The sequence below is a fragment of the Pseudochaenichthys georgianus genome, chromosome 20, assembly GCF_902827115.2.
Source record: "Pseudochaenichthys georgianus chromosome 20, fPseGeo1.2, whole genome shotgun sequence".
Taxonomy (NCBI): domain Eukaryota; kingdom Metazoa; phylum Chordata; class Actinopteri; order Perciformes; family Channichthyidae; genus Pseudochaenichthys; species Pseudochaenichthys georgianus.
In genome coordinates this window covers 5,144,012-5,166,268 of record NC_047522.1, presented here as the reverse complement: position 1 = coordinate 5,166,268, position 22,257 = coordinate 5,144,012, and the positions used below count along the sequence as shown (strand labels likewise).

Below are 22,257 nucleotides of genomic sequence, written 5' to 3'. Positions count from 1 at the left end.
ACCCGTGCAAATGTGCGAAAGCAGCACAAAGCAGCTAGAAATGCAAAGCGCTTTAAGTAAACCCTGAGCATGTTTCATCAAGTAGGCAATGTTTTCTAAATGCTACATGCTACAAGTTGGTGAGGATGTTTCTTTATTTGCATTAGTTTTGGGACATTTGTTTCTTTATTTTCTTTGCTTTGGAGGTGCAGAACGTTTCTCCTTATGTAATGTGTTGGGCTGTTGCAGCGTGTTTGCACAGGTCGGACAACGTATATGCACGCAGTAATGATATGGTGCCTGGAAAAGTAAAATTACTATGTTTTAATGCTTCTTTTCTTTTGAATCTCATGAAATGCAAAATGGCCGTAGTATTTGCACATTGCCACTTAACTTCTGCTGCTAGACTTGTAAGTGAGTAAAGATAATAATTAAGGTAAGATTAGACACGCAGATGTTGCAATATTCACCTCTGACTACATGGTGAGACAAAGACATATTTATGCTAATTATTCCTTTGCTTTAATCCATGCACACGTGAAGATTGGAAAGTTTTAGAAGTGATCAGATTTAGAAGTGGAATACGCAATGCTAAATGAAAAATAAGTACACATTTACTCTGACATTAACTTTATGCAGCGTCTAAAACTGGGTGCTAGCATATATAATTGAGTTTTGTTAAAATGAATATAACATTGGATGGAAACATGTAGTGTAAATGGACAGTCGTGCATAATCAGACATCCAGTCATCTTAATTCTAAGAGTGGCACCAATGTAGACTTTATTCTCAGGCCTTATTACCATACACAGTAACTATAGTACCATAGATAAAACCAAGAAATAAATAGTGTGTAATACTACGGTAGCATATTAAAAAGGACTCACATTAACATGATACAGGTATAGTTTACACCGTTACTGAATGGGTATATTAAAATGTCAGATGTTATACTCCATGCACATGCATGACAGTTGGTCCGCATGTCCTCTTAGTTTTCAAAGTATAACATCAGGTCACATTGATTTGGCATATAACTACTATATTCCACTCATCAAGTATAGGTGAAGTGTTAATCCACGATGAGCTGGTTCTATAAACTCATACCGCAGATGGCAATTCATAACAACTACTGTTTCACTTGTTAACAAGATGTCTTAAAGTATTTGCCACATTTTAGAATAGTTTTGGCCTTATTTAAGCAGACATAAAATCTCAAGGAAAAGTTCAGCACTGTTAGCCATGATCGCACACAATTAAATAATGTTCCCCCTATCCTGTAAGTAAAACAGTCCAGCAGCTAAACTGTAAAAGTGAACACTTCCACGTTGATACAGAAACATGTTTCAGACACATTCATTTTTCTTATAGTTTGTCCAGTCGAAAAACTGCCTCCTTATGTTGAGCAGTAGTAGAAATGTCAACAGTTGTCTCTGTGTGTGTGAATAGTATTCAGCTTGGAAGGAACACGACCCCCTGGACTCCAAAACCTTTTAAACAATGCAACAAACAGAGTCAGTTGCCAGAGAAAGTCCTGCACCTGCCAGTGGACTGTGAGTTTTATGGTGGCACCGGTATGTTTGCTGCTAGCCGTCTAGAGGTTTTCCCAGGTACACCATGGTGACCTCAGTGTTGCCGTACACTGCAGAGACAGCGGGGAACAGGCAGGCTTTGGGCAGTCCACGAAACGCTATTCCAAGAAACTCAAAACCCCTCTCGAAGGCTAGCGTCTTGTCATCCATGTCTAGAATCACTCGTATTCTCTCTCCAATCTGCGGACAAATACACATTACAGGGTTACAAAAAGGGCAAATAATGAATACACAAATGATTCCACTCTATTCATAGACCTACAATCTGAAGAGGGTACACAAATAAAAAGTCCTACCTGATATTTTGGTGCATTGTTACACTGGGGGAAGTTTCCGTTGACCTCCCCGTTGTGAAGCAGGTTGTTGTCCACCAGGTTCCAGCCCCAGCTCTGGTCATCGCTGCCCAGCAGGGCCAGGTAGCCCTGGCACTGCATGGACGCCCGCTTGGTGGCCAGGCCGATCACTGCCACGGTGCCAAGAGGGCCTTCCCACCAGATCTCCCAGGCGTGCCGCCCTTCCGTAAAGCCAATTTTACCTCGTGCACCATCCGTGCTCTGGGCGATAGGGTTGCGGTGCAGGGTGAAGCCGTTCTTCTTCACGTAAACATTGCGGGAGCAGTCGTGGGAGCTCAGAGCATACTGGTAGGCCTTGAGCTGTAGTGGACAGACATTAAGGTAGGAGAGAGTCTGATGTTAATGGCATTACAGTGGTGCAAACATATTAAAATATAAACACACAAGCATACTTCATAACATCATATTTTAGAATGTGCTACAGTTAAAAAGGAAAGTCCAAAAATATCCTGTACCTAGATGCTTGCATCAACAAAGTACTTTAGCTTTAGTACATAATGTGTTGCATTAGTGTTTTGGAGCTCAAAGCTTCTGTAAAATGAATTTGATACATACAAGTATGATTATGGCAACTATCACATTGCCCACACCATTCTTGGGCCAGGACTCTCTTGAAAAAGAGATTTTTAATCTCAATGAGACCTATCCTCGTTAAATACAGGTAAAATACATTTTTTTTAAATCACTATTTGAGATAAATTGATCAATATCTTCAGATTAAAGCCTCAATCTAATATTTGTTTTGGATTTTTCATTATCAAGTGTAGGAAGTGATTTACAGCAGCTTCATTGGTCACAAAATCAAATCGGTTTCTATTGACATATTGAATCATTTAATATCAACATGTTATTCTAACATACTCTAAAATAGGGTTTCACTATATGTTTGGTCTTCCATAGAGTACATAGACTTACGCAATATAATAGTAAACAATAACAGTGACCTCACTATTGGGCCCTGAAATAAAAAAGGTGTCCATGACCTAATGAGAGCGAATGACAACAAAACACAAAGGGATAAGACATTTAAATCCCTACATCGGACCTTAAATAGAAATATGCACGTTGGTTTTCGGTTTTCAGCAAACATACACTTTAATTGTAAGTGAACCACTGTATCAGCAACGCTACGTGAAGGTGTTTGCAAAACAAAGGTAACATCACATAGGCATATTTGATCATCAATCAAGGTTTTCCCAGCCCAAGAGAACAACGGCATAGAACCTACTTTCCCCCTGTAGGTCGGCAGGTTGCACAGGATGTCAGATCGCATAGATTCATCGCTTAAAGACCGGTTGCAGAGGCTGCGCCACACCTCGCTGTTTTCATCCGCCAGGATATTGTTCCAATGCCAGCACACCAAAGTGCAACGCATTAAGTCGGAGAGCTCCAAATACGAGAAGACATGCTCCAGAACCCGAGCTGGTAATCTCCCGGCCACCCCTGCACCTCCTCCGGCTGCAGCAGCGTAGGGAGTGCCGGCGGAGCTGCAACTGGCTGCCGCTGCTGCGCCCTGACAGGAGGAGCCTCCTCCTCCACCGGCCGCTCCAGACATTGTGCCCCTGCTCTTTAACTACTAAACCAGTCGACCGAATAGTTTCACCTGACAACGTAAAATGGTTCCTAATATAACTTAAATAGCACCATTTTACCTATAAAATCGCACTCAGGTCGCAATGAAACTACAACCGTGCTCTCCCAGTTCAATGGCTGAATGGAAACGATGCGTCAAGGTCCTTGAAGAGCAAAAATAAATAATTCTAATGCTGTTAAAGAAACATGACATTTAAGTGATATGAGTGCTGTTTACCTAAAGTGTTTAGGATATCGTTAGATCAGGTATTTAGGAGATATCAGATAAAGTGAATAATTTCATAAAATAAAATATATTGTATGTGTCTTCAAGGACCATTGAGTAGACACAATAATAAGCTCGCGGAGAATTGCAACAATGTTGCAGTTATGTTTATTGTACATTATATTATTGCAAGAACAACGTATTGCGACTGTGTCGAACACAAAAACTGCGTAAAGGTACCATACTAAATATGAACCGCATTGCTTTGCAAATTGTATCTGTGGCCGGTTACGTCATTTTATTTTTGATAATTAACCCTGTTAGAGATTGCGCTTGCATTGAGGAACATTTGGGGAAAAAACACATTATTGCATAGAGACGAAAACAAATACACATTGCAATAAGAACACAATTGAACTGATAAAGCAAATGTGTTTTATATTCAAGAGATTTTCACATACCACGTGACACTACACGGAAGTGACGAGTATGCTCAAAAGAGTTCAGTAAAGCATCTGGGAGCAAAACACCAGCTAGCGTAAAATTTCACATTTTACACCAGAAGACCGAAGGAAGAAACCACCATACGTTCAGAGCAGTTAACTGTAAGTTGTTGTTGTTTTTTAGCTGGATAAGAATGTGTTTTCTGTAGTGTTGGGGCAGGAATTACTGCAGAGCACAGCTATCGGGCTGCCTGCCTCCTGTGCTATGCGGCCTGTTGACAAGCTGCCCCATCTGGCTGCTGTCCGGGGACAGTCCGATGTTTTTCTGCGGTCAGACAGGTGATTACCAGGTCAGGCTATATACCATGACCAACCTGCAATGGTTAATATGCGTAGCTAACGGCGCGTCGTGCCGCTAATAAGGCGTGTGAGCCGAGCTAGCTAATGATAACAAAGCCCCGCTACGTTCACCTTTCGAAATTCTTCTACTTAAAGGTTGCCATCTTTATTTTTGCAGGCAATGCATCTAACATCACATGAAAAAACACAAACACATCTTTATTAGCAATGCCTACTGGAAGGAACATCGTTCTTATAACCAATCAGCATTTTGTAAAAAATAAGAAAAATACATATCAATTTAGTATTGCGTCACACTCGCTCATTGGTTTTGGTGGTAGGAAAGAACACCACGATCTTTATAGCTGACATTTTCCTGGTCAGAGTTTTGCATGTCTTTTCAATTTGGAGATAGGATAATTGAGATTGTTGTACACTATGAGGTTATATTTATCCTTGCGGTTTCCATAAAAAAACCTCTGACTTTAAAATAGATTCGAGTTTGTAATAACCTCTCATTGACTTTGCAAATATTGTTCTCTGTGTAAATGGTTGTGTCATGGTTTTAGTTTTACCTTCATATTAAATTAAATGAAGTATTAACGTAGTGCGTTCTTCACTGATGGAATTGTCCTTGGATCAGCAGACTTGCAAAGTGATGTAATGTTATTGGGATCACCACTAGAGGGCAACACTGAGTGCTTTTCTTTTTTTAACTAATGAGCATCATGTGAAGTCAGGGCTTCCTCTGGTAATGGACGTTTTACAACTTCGGCTACGCAAATTTGACATTTTAATGAATAAATGTATGGGATTGTGTTTTACTACATGTAACAACATGTGTATTATAGGAGGTATATTTAAGATGTTCTTTTTAGGCCGTTGTACAACATTACAGATAAATAACAGTGACAGTTAAGTGGAAGAAAACAATAATGCCAAGCTTTTTATGTGCTGGAAATGCTTTGAGACATAATAGATAAAGACATATGTTGTGTCACTATGACCTGTGAAGGTCATATCACATTATCAATGCACCACCAGCAGTCCTCACTGTTCTCTTCACCAGATAATATCATATCCATACATACACACATTATCATTTATTTAACCATTGCAGTCCCTAAAATGTCATGACTCGTCTGTGCTAAGTGTTGGCATATGGACGAGCCACTTGGCACCAGCAGCATCAGGGGAATGTCAACATTTCAGCATGCCTTTGCTTGATCTGCTTAACCTACAGATTAAACTGTGATGCTTTTTGAGCAGCTTTACTTGACTCATGAATATGTGCTATATTTACCCAGATGATCTTTCCTTTTATTTTTGTCTATCTCTGAAAATCATGTTCTATGCTTCTTTTATTGCAGCATCTGTGCCCATTATGAATCCGGTTTACAACCCTGCAGCAGCAGGGGTCCCATTTACCAATACTAAGGGTATGGCATACCCAGGTAATTTCATTTGCTGTGTGTAATTTTTTAAACAAACCTCTTCACTTCACAAAAATATCCAGGAATCAAGAACATTTTCAATGATTGACTTTCTGATCTCTCTTTGGTTATGGTAGCTGGATTCCCTGTTGGCTATGCAACAGCAGCTCCTCCATACAATCCCAATATCTATGCAGGAGGAAACCCAGCCTTCCCCAGCGGTAAGAACATCTTATTACTGCGTGTATGACATAAGCTAATGGAGATTTGACAAGTCAGTGCTAGAGCAAGGATTTGATCGTGTTGTATGTAGGTCACACCCACTTACTGTAAGTGACACTAAATTGAATTATCATCAGTAACTTAAATGTCTTCCTCCCACCTAGGCTATGCTCCAGGCACTCCTTTCAAAATGTCCTGCTCTCCCAACAATGGGACTGTCCCACCTTACTCCTCCTCACCCAACCCATACCAAGCTGCTATGTACCCGGTCAGGAGCACCTACCCCCAACAGAACCCCTATGCACAGGTCAGTGTGACTTTACATTTAGCTCTCGGTTATGGTGATATTGCTGCTTCAATGTATTTTCTGTCTGGTTTAAATGTTTGAATGTAACATGTTTTTTGTCTTCCAGCTAATACCTTCACAACAACAAGGCGCTTATTACACACAGCCCCTGTATGCTGCCCCGCCTCATGTTATCCATCACACTACAGTGGTCCAGCCGAATGGGATGCATGCAGCCATGTATACCCCCCAAATGCATCCTCAACGCCACAACAGTGTCGCCATGGGGATGGTAGCCGGCACCACCATGGCCATGTCAGCTGGTGAGCATCGATTAAAGGGTTGGTTGGTGTAAACATTTTCCAAACACTTGACTGGACCAGCAAACTGACTTTTACACTTGATCAGCATTATGTCAACATTTAGATCATAACGTTTTAAAAAAAAAAAAAAAAAAAAAACTACAGCTGATTTGCATAAAATAAACCGTTTTTAGCTCGTACACCGGAAAGGATTGTTTTAAAATTAAAATAAAAACTCTATTCCGTTTCAAACGTATAATTTAGCAGTAACAATATGTTGTAAAGATGCTACATTTGAAGTTATACCTCCTTGTGGTTAAAACATAAATGCCAAGTTTTACACCAATATTTACACCTTCGGTACATTTGGTCCCATTCTTCATGGTACATTTTATGATTGTATAAGACCCGTTTTCATTCTGTGGTCACTTTGCTTCTCAGGAACCTTGTTGACGACTCAATCACCAGCGTCTGTTAACCCTCACCAAGTCACGATGCCCACATATCGGCCCCCGGGCACACCTAGCTACAGCTATGTGCCCCCACAATGGTGAAGAGAGAGAAGCGTGAGTACATGCCATTAATATTTAACATGTTACCTTTCTGGCTTTACATTCTGCTCTCTGAATCCTTTCCTGAAAACACACATATAAAGTATTTCTGCATTTTGTTTTCTTCGCAGGTTAGGACAGTAGATATGCATTCACACTCTACGCCAGTGTTTTTTGCAATTGGTTTAGACCTGCTCTGCCAGTGTCTGCAACCAGTTACTCTTCTTCCAGCATAATGTGAATCTAAACCCAAATACATAGAAAGAGGCCCATTTGGATAGTCGGGGGTGCAGAATAGGCCCATCCCCATGACCCCTCTCAATGGAATAAGGCTGCATTCCATGTCAAACCCCAGCGCCAGCACCTCTTCAACCTGCTGCATATCTCACATCCAACAGCAATGCCTCCATGCAAACTTTTTTGTGGACTGTCATGCAGGGTTTTTTAGCTTAAAAAAATCTTAAGTGGTAAAAAGGGAGTTTGGAATAGTTTTTGTGTTTCTTTCAATTTGGGGGATATATATGATGTTGAATGCATGTGTATACATAGATATATGAAGTAATGCTAGCGCAATCTACCTGCTGTGACAGATGCAAAATCAACAAAAGGCACATCCAAAGGAACTAAAAAAAAAGTAATAATCTGCAATGCTGAATCACCAGTGACCATTTATTACATGTGAAAGAATGAAAGACAAGAAACGTGTATTCATGTAAAAACATACCTGCACAAAGAAGTGCAGACCAAACTGTACTATTTTCACTGCTATGTGTTTTGGTAAGTACGGCTAGGTTTTTATTATTTCTCTGTCATGCAGTTCAAGCATTTTGTCTTACCATTTTTGTATTTTAGGAAAAGATAGGACTTTTTAAGTGTCGCAATGGCCATCAGTCAAAAACTCACCATTCTGAGTATTTTATTTTTCCTGCTATATCCAGGAGTATCAACTTTCCAAAAGTGTCAAGCAGCTTTTCTTCCTTTTTTTTGGGGTGATACTTTTACAATTATTCACTTATTTTAGCCAGAAACACTCTTTTTGTGAGGAACAAGTAGAGGAAGTTGTTAGAAATAATTTGCACCCATCTAAGAGTTTAAGAGAATGGATGAGTAGGAATAGTGGTGTGTGTGTGTGTGTGTGTGTGTGTGTGTGTTGTGTGTGTGTGTGTGTGTGTGTGTGTGTGTGTGTACGTGTGTGGATTAAAATAGAAACCATTAAAAATGGTGCCATATATTGCAACGCGCCTAGAATATTCGACCTACATCTCACAATACTCAATTTGTTCTTAGGTAGGTCTAAAGCACTACATAAAATTACTGCTAACTGTGGACATGTAAGAAAAAAAAATTATCTTGTTAAACTTCATTCGTGATTAGCACTACTGAAGGCACTAATTCAAAACGGTAAAGATATCTGACCTTTTACATTGCTCGCTGTTTTACCTCAAGGTTTCAGGCTAACCACCAATATCACTGTTTCAGACATGCTTTTATATGTTGCCTCGGTCACCTCGGTTAAATAATCTGTTTTGTAAATGTTATTTTTGTGATTTTGGTTCTTGTTTTGTATTATAAAGAAAGACCAAAAATAAAACAAATATAAGAATAATCTTTGTTTCCTTTTGTGTCATTCACTTCTTGGTCCTAGAAAGTACCTTGCTGGCAGATATACTGTATAAGAGTTACCCAAAAAAGGTTGTGAATAAAAAGAAATGTTTACACGGTAGTAATAACACAATCCTTTTCTTCAAACTGTAGGCTACAGGTGACATATGATAAGCTGTTAACAGAACACAGCAAATGTTGCTTATACAGCTGGGGTAGCCAATTAGAATGAGGGTGGAGTATTTCTTCTCGACAACAACAGACAAAGGCCCTCAATGCCCTACTGTACATTAAAACAGCTATTACAGAATAAGATACACATACTGTTAACATTCACTTACATATACAACAAAAAATAAAAAATATATATATGTTTATTACGGGGTTCCTACATATCAAAAACACATAAAAGTGCTCCAATTGTTTGAGCCAGCGCTGGTTTGAGCTATCGATAGTAGTATTAGTAGGTGGATTAAACCGATTTGAACGGCAGGGGGCGCCAAATATTCCAGATCAGTAGAAGAAGAAAAAGAAAGAATAAGAAGACTTCCCAGCATGCAATGCGGCGCGCGCGGATTTGTGTTGAAGTTACTAACATGGGAGTACTGCACAAAATAACGTAAATGTAACGAGTTAGCCTCAAAGTCCCCTATAAACAGATACGTGTTCATTGGACTCATGTATGTAAGTTTTGTTCATTTAAATATGGCAGTGTTTCGTGTTGTATGTTTAACTTCAAGGCTAGTAATGGGTTTTCTGTTGTAAAATATATTAATAGCGAGTGACAAGTATACATGTGGATTTAAGCTAACCTTTTAGCTAACTTTAAGTTAACGTTACCACCACCTATGCTTTGTAACCAACTATTTGTAATGCTCTCCATGTATTGTCACTCAAGGAAACAAGATGCTATCGAGTATAATAGTAAAGTTACTTAGTAACACAGAGACCAACATGTTTGCACATTGAAACATAAATGAATATAGAACACTAGATAAAGATATTTCTTTTCAGGTAGTAGGGTGTGTTTTAGCAGTGAATGGAGGATGAGCAGCTCAGGACAGAGCAGCGGGACATCAGCTGACCCCTTTGAAGACTTATGGAGGCAGCTCAGAGAGTGCCAACAGAATGCATTACAAGGTAACTATTCAGCCATTATGTTCTGTATGTAGACATAAAGTGTTGCCTCTATCATCCCTGTAGGTAACTTTAAAGACAGATACTAAAGTTACATCTTTCAAAGTGTATTTTTTCTTGTGTCACACTCTTCAACATTGCATTTGTTGCTGTTTTTAGAACTTGAGGCAAAAGTGACCAAGTTGAAAAAGGAGCGCTATTTGTGAGTATAACTACTAATTAACTAATAATGATAATGATGACAATAACATCAGTAGTTTTGAACCTGGCTTCAAACCATCATGTGAGACTGGTCGCTTTAAATGTAGTCCTGTCTTCAGAAGCTAACTGTCATTGCTTTTGTTTTTCTTCAGAGATGCTCAGAGACTTGAGGTGTTTCACAGTCGCACCCAGCAGCTAAAGGAGCAAAACAAAACCCTCCAGGATGCCATCATCCTCCTGGAGGAAAGGTAACTCCCCCCACAACAGGTAACCTTTATTCAAAACTGTTTGAAACAAAGACCAGCAACTTAAAAAAAAAACGATTTACAGGCTCCGTGAAGGAGGGTGTGGTCGTTGTGCCATCTTAAAGGAGGACATGAAAAATAACCAGGATCAGAATTTACGACTCATCGCCAAACTGAGTGAGTTAAATAATGATTCCTATTATTCCAGTCAGATAGAAAAACCTACTGTTTTAAAGTAGGGATCTGTGTCTTCAGGAGGACTGGAATGTATTTCGATTGTACCAGTGTACCACAGCATATTGCTACTTGCCTGGCAAAGAGCATACTATTTGTAATAGTGAGGTAGCATCTGTGTAACACCTTGGTGTTCTGCTTTTCACCAGAGAATGAAAGAAACAGCCTCGAGGATGAAAACAGAAAACAACATGCTGAACTGCAAAAATTAAAGATTTCTTGGTAAGCTCATTATTATGTCAACATGTTCTCTTTGACATAAGTCAGTGTTAAAATAAATGAAATGTTCTTTTATCAGCTACCCAAGATAACTATACATACTGTAGGTAATTTGATCATACTGGTTCCACTTCTGCTTTGATTGAGTCAGGTGGACTGAGTTTTGAAGCAGATAAAGCATTTACAATAAAGTTTCAGTTCCCAGTTAAACATTGCAGCTGTTTTCTTAACAGCTCAGCGCCGGAGCAAGTTAACTCCCCAGAACAAGAAGAAGGCGTCATCCCAGACTCACCTATTATGGCAAGCTCGCTGCCTGTAGCAAACAAGCTGAAGAAACGAAAGAATATCGACAGAATTAAGCATGTCCGCTATGCAGAGATGCCTCTACCAAAGGCTAACAACTCTCTCTTCAGCGGTCAGTCTCCCTTTGAAGTTACTTCCAACATTTCTAATGCCCCTTTAATCTAAATCTCCTGTCCGAAGGCCCCACATCTTCTAATGTGTTTTCTTTTTTAAAGCACTGGATAAGGAGCATGTTGATGCTGTGACGAATCCTGGAAGAGCACAAGTTCTTGTACCCAACACATGTGAACTGGACACAACAGAAATATCAAGTATGGCTCTATCCAATTTAAAAATAAAAAATATCATACAGAAGGACTACATTTGGTTTTCGAAGAGAACAAGAATTGAAACCCTATTTATTTCCTCCCATTAGAAAATATCTGTTACTTGAAGTCGTAGATTAGCACGTGGCAACATTGTCTACGCAAACACACCCATCACATCAGCGCAATTCACCCGACGGGCTGCACAGAGAGAGGCGTGTTCATTTGATTGCAAAGTCTCAATTCGGTCCTCTTTACACAGAGAAAGTATAATACAAACCACCTCTTGCATAGTTATCCGTTTGAAATGAGGCATCATATATTTGCAGAGATGGTATATACTGATACATGATAATACTTTTGCTTTTTATGTTCTTGTCTGGTAGCATTTCTTTAATTTTAAGTTTAAAAATAACAATTTAGGTTCCATAGTTGAAGATCTATTCTAAGATTTGTAAAGGTGTTGTTGGGTCTCTGTCTTTTTTTCAGATGATGTGAATGTAAATCTGGAAGACGCTATAGCAGAAACCTGCGGCCTTGAACTCATTCACAAGCCTCGCATGGTAGGTAGGCTTCATACTGGTGAATAGTCTGTGTCAAAGAGACTTCCCAGAATATGCCCTTTGTAAGGGAATCATTCTATTTGATTCAAAACCAATACAGCTTATTAATAACATCCCATTTCTTTCCCTTTTCTCAGAAAAACAAGACGACTGAAGGCCAGCAAAGCAGCTCAAAATGTCCCCGGACGTATGCCGTTCATTTAAAGTAAGAGGACAACAGATATTACAGCAAATTGGCCAACTATCACATCAAAATCATAACTTGTTAGTTCTGACTTTTGCAACTTTGGCTTGTAAAAAAAGACACTGCAGCAAATGGCAATGAATGCTGCCAACCTGTCAATTATCTTATAACACATTATTATAACACAAACATATTTGTTTCCCTGCCTTAAGACCTTACCGTTCCGCCCCTTCTTCCACGCTGCTCCACAGTCCAGACTCCACGTCAGAAAGTTCTCCGTCGCTTCTCCCATGTGTCAAAAGGTTTTCAGAGGAAGGCTCCGTTAACAAAGCAAAACGGAAAAAGGAGGAAAGTGTTCTGCAAGAGAAAGACCAACAAGGAAACCAGGAAGGGGCCGACAAACAAAATGGAGGCAAACTAACTTCCCGCCTTTGAGCAATCAAAGCTTTAAGCAGGGGCTGCGCGACAGCAAGGTTAGAGAGATGTCCAAAAGGCTTGTTTGTGTGTGTTGGGAAAAGTAGGGTTAAACATTTCCTCCATGTGGTTTTTAAATGTCATGTGATTTTCTTTTCAGTCAGGACAAAATGGGACTTTCAACCAAAAGCCAAGTGTTTCCTGTTTGAGTCCTGTTTTCAAGAAGCCAGAGGTTAAAGCAAACAAGAACAGTGTTAGAAGGAATGGAACACCTCAGCAGGATCTGAAGGCCTCACACAACCGACCTGAAGGAAAAGATGGTGAGTTCTGTCCTGTTTCTGGCAGAGTGTTCAGTTTGCAATTCATCATTTTCTTTTTGTATAATTTCAGGTATTTCTTTATAATCACTTGTATTAAATGTGTGCTCTCTATCTGTTTCTGCTCTCACAGGGGAAAGGAAGATTAAAGTGGAGCCCATGTGGAGCATGGACCCTGCTCTCTCCCGGTCCATGTATGACAGTGAGTGGAGAGGAGACGAGGTACCTGTGACCACTTTCTGTTTGCGACAATATTCTGTGATCTGTACACTGTATGTCATGACTTTTCGTCCTCTTATAAACATTGAAAGAGGGAACACGTTCAATAGGAAATCATTGTAACATTCAGATGGATACATTGGTTAAATGGTGTCTCTTACGCTTATCTGCATCTTATATTTTAGCCAAGGGAAGAGGAGGAAGAGTGTCCTGCAGATTTGGTTGATACTGACCGCACTTGGGTCAGTCACAGCCTTCTCCTGGGTCGGGGAGAAAATGCCCAGGACAGAAGAGACAGTGTGTCTGGTGAATACAAACCGTAGCTTTTATAATCATTGCTTACCGACCAATGTTTTGATTGACAGCTTATCTACAGGATTTAATAATCAAATGGGCTGTAATTAAAATTAGATAACATGTCTGTCTCTTTTTCCAGCACTAGGAGAGAAGGCAAATGACAGTTTGGACATGATGTTTGACACCACAGCTTGCGGGGAGTACAACTCTCACTTAGGCCGGAGCCAGCCCTGTGGTGGTGATGAGGATGATGAAGAAGGAGAAGGAGAAGAGGATGATGGTAGGATTTCATATTTTAAAAACGGTTCAATATTGATTATCCGATCCTAAATGTGACTTGTGTTCATGTCCTTGTTTTACTCTCCAAGATCCTCATGAAAACACTATGAGCCAAATAAGCAGGCGCAAAGCACGGTAAGAAACTCTGTGCTTGACTTAGTCATCAATGTAGGAGAATTCATTTTTTATTTCCAACAATCTTTATTTTATATTTTTAAGAGGTCCAGCGTTTGCACACATGGCTGTGGTCCGCAAGAAAGACGAGAGAAGAAAACTGAAGGGCACTACCTGCAAGGAATGTGACGTTGTAAGTGTTTTGATCACCAAGCTGAGTAACAATGACATGTTTTCTCTCTGCTCCTTTGTTAAAGATGTTTATGTCCAACAGTATTACGCCCATCTCCCAGAGGATGAAAAGGAAAAAAAGTTATCAGCATGCTCGAGGCACAGGTTTCTGTACATTCCTCCTTGTACTCCTGAAAACTTCTGGGAAGTCGGATTCCCATCAACTCAAACCTGCATTGATCGAGGTAATTTCACTCTTTACCTTTTTAGTCCAACCCTCCAATCAACAGAAAGTGTTAAGGATAGCAGGACATGTAACACTTTCCCTGCAGGGGTCATATGTTGTCATTTTTCACAATGTCTTCATTGGTCCATGATTATGCATAAAGATACCTATCTAAGACAAATCATTTCCTCATAGGTTATATAAAGGAAGACAAGAATCCCCAAGCTCGTACTCGGAGAAGACAACCCTACAATGCTTTATTCTCCCCCCTAAAGCAAAACCAGGAAGAAAGCTAAACAACAAAAGTATGTTTGCCTCCCTAAAATAACTCTTTAAATTGTTCAATTTTCAGAAAAGGCTCATTACTGTATACAAATTGAGCTAAGGGTGCAATGGATCTGTTTTATACAGTGATCTTATTAAGAAAGTTAACACCTTGTCATCTTTTCTTTTTCTATTTAAATTCTTTGTCGTAAGTGTTTTCTATATGTCTAGACTGTTTGAGTGGCTTATGTGTTTCAGAGGTTAAGATAGTGAATGAGTATGTTTTTTGTACGTTTGGATAAATAAAAATGACTATATCTGGAGTGAGGTCAAATGTTCAAAGTTATTCCAAGTAATCCAGTTTGATTCATCAAACGCTGCCGTTCCAATTTGTGTTAATAGGAATGTTTTTGCAAAGTAAGAGCACGGAGAAGGCACAATATATATAAAGATATTTGATTTGGTGAGCAGATTGTCAGTGCATAGAGAGGTTACAAAAATAAGTTTTATTTTGATAGAAAACAATGTCTTTGGGCATAGCTGGAATGTTCTTATTTATCACAACTTAGAGTCTCTCTGGGAATACACCAGCAGGGCCTCTCCAACATGACTGGTGACCACACTGTGAACAAAACAACTAATTAGAGGAATGATTATAACCCAACACATTTCAGTATTTAAAGTAGGCAGGAGACGTGCTTACCAAATAAGAGATGGAGTGTTAATGTCCATGTTGAAAACAAAAGGGGACAGGGACATGGCGGTGATCTGGAGGGAAAGAGTTTCTTCTTAAGCAATTCAAAAAATGTGATTCACAGTGTTCTGATTGTGTTCATTATGATGCTGCTTCTGTGAAGTTCACATGCTTCTAATTTAACTGTGAAATAAACATAAAACTAAGTCAAATGTATTTTATAATCACCTTAGACAGAAATATCCAGACCTCAAAGTGCTTAAGGGTCAACCCACTCTTTAGTTTCACTGTGGCCAGCAACAACAAAAAGCCCAGCAGTGCACTGTGAAATAAAATGATTCATTATTCTGAAAACATCAATAAAATAAAAGTGTTCCTTAAACTACAAATAAAAAAAATGCCTTCTAGAAAAATGAAATGAAACTTATCAAGTCTAAAAATAACGTTGTACACTTTTTTCTGCAAAAGATTACCTTGACTTTCCAACATAGATCTACTTATAATAATGGCTCTGTAGGCATCACATGTTATAAATAGTTAACTTGTTGTGCACTTGATATCCCACAAGGTTACATTGACCGTCCGGGCTCTGTGTCAAAGGACAACTGGCACTGAAAGCATGTTCTGTTTCGACACTGTATGTGTATGATGTATACTTGCTGCTCGACAAAGAAAAAGTGTTGATGGACAGAAAGTTCTCACCTTGCACAGCAGCCACAGTGAAATGTGTAGGACTGAAGTGAGGGAAACTCCATGGCACCCATGAGGTCACCTATAGAGTGAATAAGTATTACACTAATAATGTTTGACTGCTAGGCAACTTCTATCTTGCTCGGGGTCATACATACCTGATGGGTGAGCGGCGATGGCCAGAAGCAGTACACTGTTTTAAAAAGGGGAAAGGTTGAGTTTACATTTGAAATTAAACGGACTTAGTACCCAAACAAAATATGTATTCTTACCTAAACAAGTAGTTAATGCACTGTTGTTCGAGGTCACTGTAATGAAAACATCACAAAAAGATTAGTCAGTGACTTTTTAAAGTTAGTGATAATTTATGTCAGTCAGAAGAGTGGTTTAACAACTTCAGGATGAGAACTGCATTGGAGTTAAAAAAAGAAACACAATTTCAAATGTATATCTTTGCTGTTGCATATTGTTGTGCTTCCGCTTACCTCAAATGACTGGATTTGTAGTGAACTTGAAACACTCTGTATCCACCTGAAAGATTACATTATTTTATTACACTCTACTGATTTTTAAAGTTTTCAATTATTGGTGGTGTCCCTCAAGGCTCAAACCTCGGGCTGCTGCTCTTTTCTTGAGCTCTTACACTTATCAGTAAAGCATCTCTGTATATTAGACTTACCCACACAGAGCAGATGACCAACAGCCCACAGGTAACCACTGATGTCAAACTGGAAAGTTAGCAAGTAAACATAAGTCATTTCTTATAGCAAAGGACCCTTGTATTCTTAATTAAAAACAGACAATATTATAGTGGGGCAAAAAAGTATTTAGTCAGCCACCAATTGTGCAAGTTCTCCCACTTAAAAAGATGAGAGGCCTGTAATGTTCATCCTAGGTACACTTCAACTATGGGAGACAGAATGGGGGGAAAATAATCCAGAAAATCACATTGTAGGATTTTTAAAGAATTTATTTGCAAATGATGGTGGAAAATAAGTATTTGGTCAATAACAAAAGTTCATCTCAATACTTTGTTATATACCCTTTGTTGGCAATGACAGAGGTCAAACGTTTTCTGTAAGTCTTCACAAGGTTTTCACACACTGGGCCCTTCTCACTTCGGTTAAATGGATTCCTTGCGTCCCTCACTTGCGTCGTTTCCCTGCGACTAGTCCCTCCCACCAGGGAAGCATGGAGAGTGATGACGCTGCACAGCTGATCGTCTGACAGCAGCCAGCTCTGTCCCCGTTATTTCCACACACACCCCTCTGTTAGTACACATTTACTGACAAACATTTTTATGTTTATCATCTGTTGTAGAGCCAAATAAATAAAAATAAAATAAGAACTAATTCTCAAAAAAGATAAACGCCATTCTTAAAATGTATAAACGAACAATAGTTGGATTGATATTGATTAGAGTGCACAATAGAAATAAAATAATTGAGAGAAGAAAAAGAGATATATTATCTATCAAAACCCAGTTAGATTAACATTCATTGGATTGCACACTTTGTTTGTTTGGATATGTAGCACATTAACATGTTAATAGCACTTAATGATTGACTGAAAGGAAATGACAATAAATGAAAATGTAAAACGAAAAAAGCGATCATGAAAATGTTTCCAACAAATGAATAAAATGATTTTTGACCACTTTGTTGTTCAGATATCACATATTTGTATCTAAATGATACATTAATTGAAACAAAACACAGTATAAACTGAGGAGTGACTCCCGTGAGGTTCATGTATTTTCTTCACTCTGCTGGGAAACTGCTCTCATGTCAAGAAGCATCAGATCAGTGCATGCACTGCATCGTCCAATCAGTGAGCGATACACAGTAAGGGGGCGGGGCGAGTGTCTGAGGATTTAATCGGAGGATGGTCTGGTGGTTCCTCGGTTATAGCTCCTCCATTATCGCTCCTCGCTCCTCCAGCAAAAATAAGGCCATTGGGACGCTACTCAAGATGGCGCAGACAAATCAACTTCTGGTGAGACCGAGACCGAGGAGCGAGGAAATGAAAAATAAGAGAAGTGAGAAGGGCCCACTGTTGCTGGTATTTTGGCCCATTCCTCCATGCAGATCTCCTCTAGAGCAGTGATGTTTTGGGGCTGTCGCTGGGCAACACAGACTTTCAACTCCCTCCAAAGATTTTCTATGGGGTTGAGATCTGGAGACTGGCTAGGCCACTCCAGGACCTTGAAATGCTTCTTACGAAGCCACTCCTTCGTTGCCCGGGCGGTGTGTTTGGGATCATTGTCATGCTGAAGGACCCAGCCACGTTTCATCTTCAATGCCCTTGCTGATGGAAGGAGGTTGTCACTCAAATCTCACGATACATGGCCCCATTCATTCTTTCCTTTACACGGATCAGTCGTCCTGGTCCCTTTGCAGAAAAACAGCCCCAAAGCATGATGTTTCCACCCCCATGTTTCACAGTAGGTATGGTGTTCTTTGGATGCAACTCAGCATTCTTTCTCCTCCAAACACGTCTAGTTGAGTTTTTACCAAAAAGTTCTATTTTGGTTTCATCTGACCATATGACATTCTCTCAATCCTCTTCTGGATCATCTAAATGCTCTCTAGCATCTCTCTGTCTATACCTGTGTACTCTCATGTTCCGATTAACCCAGCTTCCCCAAATGTATTTCTTTTTGGTGTCTATATACGCCGGGATCCGGAGTCATGGATGATCCTGCGGTCCTGTGTCCTGGATCGCGAGCCCTGGATCTTGAGTCGTGGCTGTGAACCTGGATCATAAGTCCTGGATGGATATCCTCGTGGATTCATCTTCCTATTATACACACATGCATTTCCAAACATTTGGACTACCTATGTTGCAAATGTATTATCTTTTCAATTTACACACGGCATCTATTGCACGTCTGTCCGTCCTGGGAGAGGAATCCCTCCTCTGTTGCTCTCTCTGAGGTTTCTCCCATTTTTCCCTTTAAACTGTGGGTTTTCTCCGGAAGTTTTTCCTTGTACGATGTGAGGGTCTAAGGACAGAGGGTGTCGTATTGTCATACTGATATTCTGTACACACTGTGAAGTCCACTGAGACAAATGTAACATTTGTGATATTGGGCTATATAATAATAATAATTCCTTACATTTATTATAGCGCTTTTCCAGATGCTCAAAGCGCTTTACAAATACACATTACACATATCATACATGCAATGGTCATGTACTGTGGACAATACCCACAGGAGGAAGTTCAGGTGAAGTGTCTTGCCCAAGGACACAATATAAATAAACATTGATTGATTGATTGATTGATAGATAGCAAACTTCAGACGGGCCTGGACATGTACTGGCTTAAGCAGGGGGACACGTCTGGCACTGCAGGATTTGAGTCCCTGGCGGCGTAGTGTGTTACTGATGGTAGCCTTTGTTACTTTGGTCCCAGCTCTCTGCAGGTCATTGACTAGGTCCCCCCGTGTGGTTCTGGGATTTTTGCTCACCGTTCTTGTGATCATTTTGACCCCACGGGGTGAGATCTTGCGTGGAGCCCCAGATCGAGGGAGATTATCAGTGGTCTTGTATGTCTTCTATTTTCTAATAATTGCTCCCACGGTTGATTTCTTCACACCAAGCTGCTTACCTATTGCAGATTCAGTCTTCCCTGCCTGGTGCAGGTCTACAATTTTGTTTCTGGTGTCCTTTACAGCTCTTTGGTCTTGGCCATAGTGGAGTTTGGAGTGTGACTGTTTGAGGTTGTGGACAGTTGTCTTTTATACTGAACGAGTTCAAACAGGTGCCATTAATACAGTTAAGGAGTGGAGGACAGAGGAGGCTCTTAAAGAAGAAGTTACAGGTCTGTGAGAGCTAGAAATCTTGTTTGTTTGTAGGTGACCAAATACTTATTTTACCGAGGAATTTACCAATTAATTCATTAAAAATCCTACAATGTGATTTCCTGGATTCTTTCCCCCCATTCTGTCTCTCATAGTTGAAGTGTACTTAGGATGGAAATTACAGGCCTCTCATCTTTTTAAGTGGGAGAACTTGCACAATTGGTGGCTGACTAAATACTTTTTTGCCCCACTGTATAATATGATCATTAGGATTTATTACCTGAGGGTCGTACATCGGGAGGTTGATGGCTGACAGCAGCATGAAACATATGCTACAAAAAGAAAGAAGCATATTTAGAAATGTAAAAGGTAATTTTGGATTTATGAGTTTAATGTTAGTTATTTTTGCACAAACCTGACAAATTTCAGCCATTGTGTCTTCTGTTGATAGAAAAGAGGTCTTTAATCGCTTTTTCAATTTTGTCCCTGTTGCAACAAAGCATATTGAATCATTCTAGCTTTTGCAATATAGTGTGCGGCCAGGATCGTAAAACAGCTGCTGCTGCTGCTGCTGCTGCTGCTGCTGCTGGGTTTGATATTTGGACATTTAGAAAGCGTTTTTGTTTTTATATTAAGTATTCAAGTATTCACTGCCTCCTTTGTGCTCCATTTTCCTCCAATCAATAGGATGGGGGGGGGGTACGAAGGGAGGGAATCCACAGCACATAATGATATATATTCACATACGCCACTCACCTCTCTATGGACAACCTTCAGGATTATGTAACTGACGACATGGGAGGAATTCTGAAGAGTGAAGAAAAAAGGAATGTCCTGGGTATAGAGAAGACAAGGATTTCAGATATACTGCATCTCAACTGTACTGTATATGGTAAAGCAAATATTAACTAGGATATTTAGAATGACGGTAGTTAAAAATATACTTTATCTAAGGTTGTATATGACGTACAATGCGTGATAAAGCCCTGGAACCAGCATAAATGTTTCCCACAAACAGGAGGGAGCCTGGAAGACAGGAAAGAGCCGCTGATCTGTAACACAACATAACAACATGTTAAGCTAATACATGTGGTTATTGGCAGCCGCGGAAAACAAATCATATGGCAATGCATGGCATACAATATTCATTCAAAATACCTGGTAATGCGGCTCATTTCCACCCATCCAAACTTCCCAGAGAGTAGAAGCAGGAGAGCCCCAACAAATGTCTGCCATCTGAAAACGTGCATTTGTATAAGTTTATAAGGTTTTCAGGGTGTGACATTTGTATTTATAGAATACAAACTAGCAATTTTAAAAGAGATGCAGATCAAGCTTTTTTGTAATTACACATTCTTAAGATTTGTGATCTGTATATCTATTTGTCTGACTCTAAACTGACTAAAATTGGATTAAATTTAAAGGCCAACATTTGACATTTTAGTCTATTCCAAGTGTTGAATATACAGTATTTTTTAAATGTCATTAGGTGCCTGCAGATCCTGTAATGACCATGAAAGGATAAAACACAAAGAGGTTCCACATGAAAGTATTTACCTTCAGCTACTACTCACCCTTGAAATAAGGTCGGATATGTGAATTTTAACACTGACAGGACGAACTGAAAAAAAGAGTGATATAGTTCAGGTCATTGGCTTATTCTAACAGAAATCAATGTGTTATCATCATAGACTGTATATATAAAGGTTATCATCCTGAAACTAGGAGATGCTCCAACACTGTCCCCAAACCTCCATCGAAATGTAGTGTTTCCACAATAATACTACATTATATATGGTATAACTTAAATGTAAATATATTATCAATGGTTGCATTCACACTTCGATTCGGTATGTTCTACATCCAAAAGGTGTCATGTTTACAACTTCATTTCCTACAAATGTTTTCTACCAAAATAAGAGTTGAGGATTTGTTATGTTGTTAGTTAATGTGAGTTAGTGACGTTTAATCGGTGACGTTCATGCATGATTAGTGACAGCACTTTCGAGAAGGGTCTTACATGATAAGGGTTACATTGCAATTTTCATAGGATTAACTCACGTTATCTACATTGGGTAGTAACGTTATGCACACTAATTGCCTTGTTGTCAATTGCTTCACTTGCATAATACGAAATAAAAGTATCTATTGTACCTGTAAATAATGGTTAAAAGTCATATCGATTTTTGTATTTGAACTATGAGCCGAAATAAGGTACTTGGAGTTAACGCCATCGTCTTACACTCACCTTGTTCGTGAAATATGATACAACGAAAACGATACTAAAAGCGAGCCCAGTAATGTGTTTCCTCCACTGCATGTTGACCTGCACACACACTGCAGCAGGCACATGATTCTCAACAAAAAATAATAATACTACATTTAAAACAGGTAGCCCTTTTCAAACTAAAAATGTCAAGACTGCAAACTTCCCTCACTGCCCCTGTTGACCATGCTGTTGACACGTCAAGACGTT

At 39.5% G+C, this 22,257-nt stretch overlaps 4 protein-coding genes across 6 annotated transcripts; 2 read left to right on the top strand and 2 right to left on the bottom strand.

The window, feature by feature from the left end:
- Positions 1–732: 732 nt before the first annotated feature.
- On the bottom strand, positions 733–3,644 carry fbxo45 (F-box protein 45). Its single transcript, XM_034108582.1, has 3 exons — positions 3,153–3,644; positions 1,868–2,224; positions 733–1,751 (listed from the first exon to the last, which is right to left on the bottom strand). The coding sequence occupies exons 1-3, from the start codon at positions 3,477–3,479 to the stop codon at positions 1,566–1,568; spliced, it is 870 nt and encodes a 289-aa protein (XP_033964473.1). The 5' UTR covers positions 3,480–3,644; the 3' UTR covers positions 733–1,565.
- Positions 3,645–4,187: 543 nt separating this feature from the next.
- fam168b (family with sequence similarity 168 member B) lies at positions 4,188–8,904 on the top strand. 2 transcript variants are annotated; one of them, XM_034108561.2, is made up of 7 exons: positions 4,188–4,327; positions 5,875–5,958; positions 6,075–6,158; positions 6,324–6,466; positions 6,573–6,768; positions 7,189–7,313; positions 7,430–8,904. In XM_034108561.2, the coding sequence occupies exons 2-6, from the start codon at positions 5,889–5,891 to the stop codon at positions 7,299–7,301; spliced, it is 606 nt and encodes a 201-aa protein (XP_033964452.1). In that variant the 5' UTR covers positions 4,188–4,327; positions 5,875–5,888; the 3' UTR covers positions 7,302–7,313; positions 7,430–8,904. The 2 variants fall into 2 exon arrangements, with proteins under 2 accessions (XP_033964452.1, XP_033964451.1); XM_034108560.2 differs by having other exon boundaries at positions 5,875–5,973.
- A 564-nt stretch (positions 8,905–9,468) lies between these two features.
- Positions 9,469–15,215, top strand: rbbp8 (retinoblastoma binding protein 8). Its single transcript, XM_034108563.2, is given in 19 exon segments — positions 9,469–9,584; positions 9,915–10,040; positions 10,197–10,239; positions 10,391–10,486; positions 10,569–10,660; positions 10,867–10,939; positions 11,170–11,351; positions 11,455–11,550; positions 12,034–12,107; positions 12,245–12,312; positions 12,504–12,798; positions 12,866–13,025; positions 13,156–13,244; positions 13,427–13,547; positions 13,678–13,818; positions 13,907–13,952; positions 14,037–14,124; positions 14,206–14,347; positions 14,524–15,215. Coding segments are annotated over 18 exon segments (2,001 nt in total). The 5' UTR covers positions 9,469–9,584; positions 9,915–9,946; the 3' UTR covers positions 14,625–15,215.
- LOC117465628 (UDP-N-acetylglucosamine transporter TMEM241 homolog) lies at positions 15,080–22,248 on the bottom strand. Of its 2 annotated transcripts, none has more exons than XM_034108558.2 (15): positions 22,030–22,248; positions 21,356–21,402; positions 20,940–21,017; positions 20,752–20,833; positions 20,538–20,615; positions 20,197–20,222; positions 20,062–20,113; positions 16,656–16,704; positions 16,462–16,507; positions 16,249–16,284; positions 16,135–16,169; positions 15,989–16,058; positions 15,515–15,608; positions 15,296–15,360; positions 15,080–15,214 (listed from the first exon to the last, which is right to left on the bottom strand). In XM_034108558.2, the coding sequence occupies exons 1-15, from the start codon at positions 22,099–22,101 to the stop codon at positions 15,151–15,153; spliced, it is 894 nt and encodes a 297-aa protein (XP_033964449.1). In that variant the 5' UTR covers positions 22,102–22,248; the 3' UTR covers positions 15,080–15,150. The 2 variants fall into 2 exon arrangements, with proteins under 2 accessions (XP_033964449.1, XP_033964450.1); XM_034108559.2 differs by having other exon boundaries at positions 20,538–20,588.
- Between the last annotated feature and the right edge of the window lie 9 nt (positions 22,249–22,257).

Excerpts from the sequence above, each read along its gene's own strand:
- fbxo45 (XM_034108582.1), bottom strand. The coding sequence starts at position 3,479 with ATGTCTGGAGCGGCCGGTGGAGGAGGAGGCTCCTCCTGTCAGGGCGCA. Across the intron at positions 2,225-3,152 it reads TGCCGACCTACAGGGGGAAA|CTCAAGGCCTACCAGTATGC; the intron begins GTAGGTTCTATG and ends TGTCCACTACAG. Across the intron at positions 1,752-1,867 it reads ACAATGCACCAAAATATCAG|ATTGGAGAGAGAATACGAGT; the intron begins GTAGGACTTTTT and ends ATTTGTCCGCAG.
- fam168b (XM_034108560.2), top strand. The coding sequence starts at position 5,889 with ATGAATCCGGTTTACAACCCTGCAGCAGCAGGGGTCCCATTTACCAAT. Across the intron at positions 6,159-6,323 it reads AAACCCAGCCTTCCCCAGCG|GCTATGCTCCAGGCACTCCT; the intron begins GTAAGAACATCT and ends CCTCCCACCTAG. Across the intron at positions 6,467-6,572 it reads AACAGAACCCCTATGCACAG|CTAATACCTTCACAACAACA; the intron begins GTCAGTGTGACT and ends TTTGTCTTCCAG.
- LOC117465628 (XM_034108558.2), bottom strand. The coding sequence starts at position 22,101 with ATGCAGTGGAGGAAACACATTACTGGGCTCGCTTTTAGTATCGTTTTC. Across the intron at positions 21,403-22,029 it reads TATCATATTTCACGAACAAG|TTCGTCCTGTCAGTGTTAAA; the intron begins GTGAGTGTAAGA and ends TCTTTTTTTCAG. Across the intron at positions 20,616-20,751 it reads CCAGGGCTTTATCACGCATT|GACATTCCTTTTTTCTTCAC; the intron begins GTACGTCATATA and ends CTCTATACCCAG.